General features: G+C 43.3%; 1 protein-coding gene across 2 annotated transcripts in view; it reads left to right on the plus strand.

Moving 5' to 3' along the window:
• LOC120020258 (rho-associated protein kinase 1-like) overlaps positions 1 to 7,477 on the plus strand; it is a 68,103-nt gene extending 60,626 nt beyond the window's left edge. The window contains exons 28-33 of one of the 2 annotated variants that reach the window (XM_038963804.1): positions 2,906 to 2,976; positions 3,133 to 3,221; positions 3,433 to 3,511; positions 4,293 to 4,554; positions 4,801 to 5,008; positions 6,190 to 7,477. In XM_038963804.1, the coding sequence (XP_038819732.1) occupies positions 2,906 to 2,976; positions 3,133 to 3,221; positions 3,433 to 3,511; positions 4,293 to 4,554; positions 4,801 to 5,008; positions 6,190 to 6,235 (755 nt within the window). In that variant the 3' untranslated portion in view covers positions 6,236 to 7,477. Of the gene's footprint in view, positions 1 to 2,905; positions 2,977 to 3,132; positions 3,222 to 3,432; positions 3,512 to 4,292; positions 4,555 to 4,800; positions 5,009 to 5,908 lie in introns of both variants that reach the window. The other variant, XM_038963805.1, reaches the window with a different exon arrangement.
• Positions 7,478 to 8,690: the final 1,213 nt, after the last annotated feature.

Genomic DNA, 8,690 nt, shown 5'->3' on the forward strand with positions numbered 1-8,690 from the left:
TAAATGTATTTGGCTAAGGTGTATGTAAACTTCCGACTTCAACTGTACATAAGTATTCAGAACCTCTACTCAGTACTTTGTTGAAGCACCTTTGGCAGCGATTACAGCCTCGAGTGTTCTTGGATATGACGCTACAAGCTCGACACACCTGTATTTGGGGAGTTTCTTCCATTCTTCTCTGCAGATGCTCGCAAGCTCTGTCATGTTAGATGGGGAGCGTCGCGACACAGCTATTTTCAGGTCTCATGAGATGTTTGACCGGGTTTAAGTCCGGGCTCTGGTTGGGCCACTCAAGGACATTCAGAGACTTGTCCCGAAGCCACTCCTGCGTTGTCTTGGCTGTGTGCTTAGGGTTGTTGTCCTGTTGGAAGGTGAACCTTAACCCCAGTCTGAGGTCCTGAGCACTCTGGAGCAGGTTTTCATCAAGGATCTATCTGTACTTTGCTCCGTTCATCTGTCCCTAGCTCTTGACTAGTCTCCCAGTCCTTGCCCATGAAAAACATCCCCAAGGAGTTCAATCTTGGTTTCATCAGACAAGATAATCTTGTTTCTCATGGTCAGAGAGTCCTTTTGGCAAACTCCCAAGTGGGTTGTCATGTGCCTTTTACTGGTCACTACCATAAAGGCCTAATTGGTGGAGTGCTGCAGAGATGGTTGACCTTCTGCAAGGTTCTCCCATCTCCACAGAGTAACTCTGCAGCTCTGTCAGAGTGACCATTGGGTTCTTGGTCACCTCCCTGACCAAGGCCCTTCTCTCTCGATTGCTCAGTTTGGCCGAGCGGGCAGCTCTTGGTGATTTACAAACTTCTTCCATTTAAGAATGATGGAGGCCACTGTTCTTGGTGACCTTCAGTGCTGCAGACATTTTTTGGTACCCTTCCCCAGATCTGTGCCTCGACACAATACTGTCTCGGAGCTCTGTGGTCAATTCCTTCAACATCATGGCTTGTTTTTTTTTCTCTCTGACATGCACTGTCAACTGTGGGACCTTATATAGACAGCTGTGTGCCTTTCCAATTCATGTCCAATCAATTGAATTTAACACAGGTGGACAATCAAGTTGTAGAAACATCTCACGGGTGAATGGAAACAGGATGCACCTGACCTTAATTTCGAGTCTCTTAGCAAAGTGTCTGAATAGTTATGTAAATAAGGTATTTCTGTTTTTGTGCAAAAAATGTGCAAAAAAATCTAAAAACCTATTTTCGTTTTGGGGTATTGTGTGTAGTTTGAGAAAAAAATATTTAATCCAATTTAGAATAAGGCTGTAACGTAACCAAGTGGTAAAAGTCAAGGGGTCTGAGTACTTTCCGAATGCACTGCATAGGAGAATGCTGATTTTCATATTTCCTAACCCACCTGGTTCAAGTGTCAACTTGAACAGTCCATTTAAAATGACTGTTTTTCTTTGGAGACCTACCAACAATGTTTGCTGTACATTGAATGCCTGATGTGCCTGTGGTTAAAGTCCTCTCTCATCTCTTATTCCCCCATCTCCAGTTGGTTCTCCTTGCTCTCCTCCCCATCTTTGTATCTTCTATTCTTTTCCTTCTGTGAGTAACTCGGAGTTGTGGACCCCAATTGTGCCTGGCCTAGGCTGTACTACTGTATGTCTTTTGCCTCCCTTGTGTTTTTGTTTTTTGGGTGAGAAAGGTATCCGTGCTTCTTGTATGCTCTCACCAACACTTTTGAAAGGCCATTCCGAGTGACAGAAGGAGCAGTTATAGCCCCTTTTAGGGTGTTTTAAGCAAGTTGGCTTTTTTTGAACCAAGTTGTGCCATGCTGGGGGCATGTTCATGTACTAACCGTGAATCATAATTCACATAAGCCATTTGTAGGGGCAAATTAACCATTTACAGTATAGAACTTCATTTAACATTATTTCAGTACAAATTTTAACTGTACCCTATAAATGAGTCTTCTGTAGGTAATCAGTTTCGATGTTGTCAGCTGTACATTTATTTTGCGGCAGGGCAAGCGATCATAAAATCTGAGTGACTCCTAAAGTGACTACTGTAACACTAGACTACAACAGCACTGTGTGGTTTAACCCATCACTCTGAGCACCTTTCAAAACGTGTCTGGAAACCATGATCCACACCCTTCCTTTTGAGCCCCTGTCCCTTGTGCTTCAAACAAACACTCCTTTTTTAAAGTTTTGTTTTGGCATGTTCACCTCAGAACTGAAGTGACTCCTTTTCAGAGTCAAGGAACTCTCACACACTTTGATCAATTCACTGTTCTTTTGTAGCTTGTGTTGTGTCAAAGCATGCTCCTTGTGTCGCGTCGGTAAAACTTTAACATAATGGAAGGATATTCCCAACGATATACAGTTCCCTGCTATGTGGCGGTAGACTGAGGCATCAGAAGCCCCACGTTGAATGGACAGATCCATAGAATTATAATTGATAAGTGATTTATAATTCTATGGCTAGAACGGCCATGCTTGTCAGCCGTTGACAAGTAGAAAATAATTGTACAACACACATCTATCTAGACCACCATGGAGTTTAAGCTAGTCCATGATATCTAACTGGCTGGGAAAATAACGTGGATATGACTTGCTTTAGTAAAGACATTTATACTCTCCTATATATCCCTTTTAATTAATGCTCCCTTATGCATGGGATCTAAAACTAATGAGCTTGAAGTAAATGCATGGGATAATGTAACTCTGTCGGTCACATACTATTGTATACTACAGTTATTTTGAAGTGTAACCCGGGCAGAGAAATTATCAGTGAGTTGAACTTGAAATGACTTAAGTTATTATGGCCCGGCCTTGTCACATTACTTTTTTTGTTCTTCCCCCAGCTGAGTTTGAATTGAATCACTGCATGGTGTTTTGGGGACAGTGTTACCCACAGGCTTGGTTTTCATTTGTGTCTATCTTGTGTCTGTGTAGAATCCAGACTGGAAGGGTGGCTGTCCATTCCTAATAAACCTAATATCAAACGATATGGCTGGAAGAAGCAGGTATGTCACCTGGACGCTTTTTAATCGATTTCCTGACATTACTGATTCATGTTAAATGGCACAGTACGGGTCGTACTGATGGTGCTGCCTAGTGCCTACTCCTTTGGGCCAACATGATTCTTCTTAACATTATTTCTCGATTCTATTTTTCCTCAGTATGTGGTGGTGAGCAGCAAGAAGATTCTGTTCTACAACGATGAACAGGACAAAGAACAGTCCAACCCCTCCATGGTACTAGATATCGAGTAAGTACCCTTGTTCTGTGGATTTCGTTTTTTTTTCATTGAACTTTCTTTACACTCGCCATCTGTTTTAACACTGACAGAATATCACCATCTTAGATGAGTTTGTTTTATGTGAAGATTATTGCTTGGGTTGTAAGAGCTTGTGTAACAGTGTCTGAGACGGTGTATTCTGATCCCCCAATAATCACACGTTGCTTGTTGTTCTGTGCAGCAAACTGTTCCACGTGCGTCCAGTCACCCAGGGTGATGTGTACCGAGCAGAGACCGAGGAGATCCCCAGGATATTCCAGGTAGGAAGGAAACTTCTGACCTGACCAATCGACCTTCTGACCCATTGTCTTACGTTAGAAAGCATGGAGGTCGTCTGCACTGCTGGTTCGTGGCAACGCGTTCGTGTTAGAATGACCCCATCGGTCGGAAGACGATGCCTTCTGACCTAAACCAATCAAGTTAACCAGCTCAGTATTTTTAGGTCTACAATCACCTTACTTGCCCATTCTCAAACAAGTTCTCACAGTCTGTCAGAATTAGACGTTCATCCATGTTTCTCAAACGTCAAATTTCGAAGTGTTTGGTTACTTCTCTGTATCGTTCCAAGGTTAAGTTTAGGCATGAAATCAGAATGGTTATGGTTTGGGATAGGCTTAAAACACAAATATAAAAAAAAATAAAAAAAAATCCTATCGCTGGATTCGAACATGCAACCTTTGGAACTATAGGCAGATGCTTACACCCATCCCTGTCCACAACATCCAAGCAAAACCAAAACCTACTTAAAGGTATCACTCACTGTTGACCCCTAGTGGGCAGTTTCCACATCTCCTGACATCCTCAGACATGGATAGACTTCGAATACTGGGTGACCTGCCTGCTCAAACAGACGATTACAATCCCATTGTAGATTTTGACACCTGTCTTGAGTGCACTCCAGTAGACTCCTTTTTTACCCCAGAGAGACTTTCAATTAGATTTTCTGATTCAGTAGTATACAACCCTAAAAGCCCTGCTTCAAACTATCCCTTTTATAAAAATGTTTTGAAGAGACTCTTACTCTCTCGTCTCCCCCTTTAGATCCTGTATGCCAATGAGGGGGAGTGCAGGAAGGAGGCGGACATGGAGACGGTCTCGCAGGGCGACAAGACCAACTGTCTGCCCCACAAAGGTCATGAGTTCATCCCCACGCTTTACCACTTCCCCACAAACTGCGAGGCCTGTGCCAAGCCCCTGTGGAACGTCTTCAAGCCCCCACCTGCCCTGGAGTGCCGCCGCTGCCACGTCAAGTGCCACCAGGACCACCTCGACAAGAAGGAGGACGTCATTGCACCCTGCAAAGGTACGGTCGCGGAGTTTAGGTTCGACTGACGAAACCTAAATCAGTGGTGAAAGGGGGGAAAATATACTTAAAAAATTACAACTGCTTGAGCCTGGTTTTCGGCACTAAAATAAAGGAGACAAAGAAAAACTGTTTAAATTGAATATAATATAACTTGATTTGGCTTTCGTTAAGGGGTAAGTGGGGACTTCCTGAGTTTGTGTTCTCAGTGTTCTGCTTTTGTCTCCTCTAACCCACCTCTAACAGTGAACTACGACGTGACCTCTGCCCGGCACATGCTCCTGCTAGCCCTGACCCAAGACGAGCAGAAGAAATGGATCGGCCACCTGGGCAAGAAGATCCCCAAAACACCGCCCTCCTCCTTCCTGAGGGCGTCGCCCCGCACCATGTCCACCCGCCCCGCACCCAACCAGTCCTTCCGCAAGAACCCCAAAAGCATCACAGGGAAGCCAAGGTAACCTTACATACTCTCTGGGCCTGAAAAGGCTTCCTTTTATAAAGTTGTGCACTACAGTTGTCCAGAGCATCTTATTCTCCATATAGTGCACTACTGTTGGTCAAAAGTAGTGCACTATATAGTTAATGGGGTGTCATTTTGGACACAACCTCTGATGGTCCCACAGGGCAGCCCTTTCTAACCTCCTTGTACTGCCTTAGCAGCCACACACGTTTTCTATAGCTTGAGGCTTGTTTTTGCCAATACAGAACATTGAGGCTAAGAGGCGATGTTAAGGGAGGTTGTGCACCAGTCCAGAAGTCCTCTGTTCAACCCTGCTGCTGCTGGTGGACTGTCTGTGACTGTTGTCGTCCGGTCAGCCACGTGACTTGCTATTTTGTTTTCTCCTGCCCTGTGTAACTAGCAGGTTGCAGTCTCATTCTGCTACCACAGCCTCCAGCCTCCAAGCAGCAGACACAACATCCAGCACTTGTTGACATTGACAACAACTCCTCCTCACCAAATTTACAGAAGAATTCTTAACTCTTTACACTATCTCCTTACTGTTTTGGCTTGATTATTTATTATTAGCTGACTGTGTTGATGGTGTATCTAACATCAGTGGAACTGTCCTTTGTGGTTCTTTCTCGTTTGACTTGGAACTCTTTCTATCTAATTTGACACAAGTGTTTTTTTTGTTTCATTGACTAACTCTTAGGCCTCTATGCAACCTTTCCTGAAGCCTTTCCCTCTACCAAGTATGACGCCAGAGACCATGAAATGCATAATGGAGATGCAGTTACTATGTGTTTTTAAACCTGTTTTTCTATATAATGTATTAACATCTATCGGGGGTACTAACCAAGTGTCAAATGTCTTACACTCTTTCACTGGACACCTGTTTTCTCTTTCTTCCAGCTAACCATCTGAACCATTGGATTCTGTTGGGACTTTGTGTTTTTTCTTTTTCCCACCTCACAAAAACAGGAGGGTCCCTATTTGATATCAAAGTCAATTAAAGCAATCTGACCAGCGCTGGAAATTTGGGATAGTTATCTGACATAAGGCATCAGGGACATTGAAAAGGCCTGCTATTCCTCCCTCACCCCCTCTTCTCCTACCCTCACCCTCACCCTGGAACCTCAACTAAGACTCCCTCATCCAGCCACCACATACTTGCAACTCTTTGTTTCTTCCAGAAGATGGCGTGGCTCGTCGTTCCAAAACGTGGGACTTGGGACCTGAATGGGAGATGGAAAGAAAGAGCGAGGGGCTCGTGACATGCTGTGGGTAGTACATCTTCCATGTCAGGAATAGGAAGGGTTTATGGTTGAATAAATGACTGGAGGTTTTGCTGGGACTCTTGCATGTAAACATGGTCAACATTGAGGTACTGCAGTACAGGGATTGGCTTAACTCTGTGGAGAATGGGTACATCTCGGGGAAACGTAAATGTGTTTTTTTCCCCCCGTCTGAGAAAAGAGAAACTCTGTTTCCATCTAAATTGACTTCAATGCCTTTGACTGATGGACTCTGGTGGCCTTTGCTTCGATCCCTTATTACTTGGCACTCCAGCTATATCAGGGTTCAGTTGAGACAGAGTATGTATTGGGAACTGAGTATTAGATGTTTTTCAGTATTGAGTGAGGAGCGTGCAAGATCATTTAAATCTATGCATTATTTTTATTAATTATTGTAATTGCTCCAAGCCATAAGCAAATTCCATTGTAATGGCGGATAGGAGACCTAAAAAGTATTTTCCTTTTCTTTGTGTATTCATTGGGTACATTGTTTTCTGTAATATTGTATTTTTTTTGTATGTATTGCCTTACATTGACTCATAGATAAATGGTTCAAAAGGAAAACATTAAGTTAACAAATGTAAAACTGCACTGTTTGAATTGTAAATTATTTGTAGAAGACTTAACCAGGTGTAGCATTTGGCCCACCTAGTGCCTTAATGTTTGGATAATGATTTTACTGCCATATCTGTTTTGTGTTTATCTCCAAAAACAAGACAAATCCAAACTCTTCCATTTTTTTTTATTTTTATCTGCTACATTGTGGTTTTATCATAACGTTTCCTGTCTGGTTGGAGTTTATTTTGAATGCCTCTTTATAGACTCATTGCTATAGTGTAATGTGTCAACACAAAGTTCCCAGAGTCCAGTATCTAGCTCACAACAGTTTCTGGATGGTGTATCTTGACGAAGGCTTGTTAAAAATGTAGTTATAATTATATTCATATGGTAACGTCCCATTCACGCAAATCCAGCTGTGTACATAATTTGAAGATAAAAAAAAACAATGATCATGAATACCGCTAATTCAAAATGTTTTTTTTGTTCAGTAAAAAGAGGTTGAGGGGGAAGCACTGGAACTATGACCTACTTACTCTATTTTGTCTTGGATGAATCGCATGTTTAATTGCATTGGAGGCTGCACTGATGGATATGTGTCAATAAACATATCTTTATCTATAATCTACAGACTTCTCTTTTGTTATGTATTTAGGCTATGAGTGATTTTGATATACAGTCATTTATTCTGAGCAACTGCATATAGACTTGTGGTTAACGAAGTGATTTACCAATCACAGGGCTGTGATTGTAGCTAATAATTCAATAATCACAGTACTGGGAACAGAAGAGGTGTGTGACGGATGAGCATCACTGTTGATTGGCAGGAAGAAAATGACAAAGAACAAGGTAAAGAAGATTTTGAACCACTGATGTGCTGCTTTTACATTTTGGTCATTTAGCTGATGCTCTTATCCAGAGCGACTTAGTGCTTTCATCTTAAGATGGCTAGGTGAGACAACCAAATATCAGTCTTAGTAAGTACATTTTCCTCAATAAAGAAGTTAACAGCAAAGTCAATGCTAGTTGGAAAAGAGGGGGGTACGGCCAGTGTCTAGTTTTAAGATACTCTTTGAAGAGGTAGGGTTTTCGGAAGATGGGCAGGAACTCTACTGTCCTAGCATCAGGGTGAAGCTGGTTCCTGGGAGCTGACCTCCCCTAGGGGTGGGATGGCCAAGAGACCAGAGGTGGCGGAATGGAGTTCTCTGGTTGGGATGTAGGGTTTGAGCATAGTTGTCTCTACCTTCTTACCTTTGCTGTTGTCTGTGCCCAATAATGTTTGTGCCATGTTTTGTGCAGCTACCATGTTGTGGTGTCTCTTGTCGTGATGTGTGTTTTGTCCTATATTTTTATTTTTAAACTGAGCCCTGGGGGACACCAGTGGTGAGAGCATGTGGTGCAGACAGCGATCCCTTCCACACCACCAGGTAGGAGCGACCTGCCAGGTAGGATGCAATCCGGGAGTGTGCAGCGCCTGAGACGCCCAGCCCCGAGAGGTTGGAGAGGAGGATCTGATGGTTCAGTGTCGAAGGCAGTGGATAGATATCCGTGAAAGTGTGAAGAGCAGTCTCAGTTGATTGACCTGTCTTGAAGCTTGACTGGTTAGGGTCAAGAGGTTCATTCTGAGAGATAATGAGAGTATTGGTCAGAGAGCATGCTCAAGTGGTTTGGAAAGAAAAGGGATACCGGTCTGTAGTTTTTGACATTGGAGGGGTCAGATGTTCGTTTCTTGAGGGGAGCGACTGGCTTTCTTGAAGTCAGAGGGGGTGCAGTCAGGGATGAGGGAAGTGAGGAGTGGGAGTCTCCAGAGATGGAGAAGGTAAGAGGGGATTGGGTCGAGT

This window comes from Salvelinus namaycush, chromosome 25 (assembly GCF_016432855.1).
Source record: "Salvelinus namaycush isolate Seneca chromosome 25, SaNama_1.0, whole genome shotgun sequence".
Taxonomy (NCBI): Eukaryota; Metazoa; Chordata; class Actinopteri; order Salmoniformes; family Salmonidae; genus Salvelinus; species Salvelinus namaycush.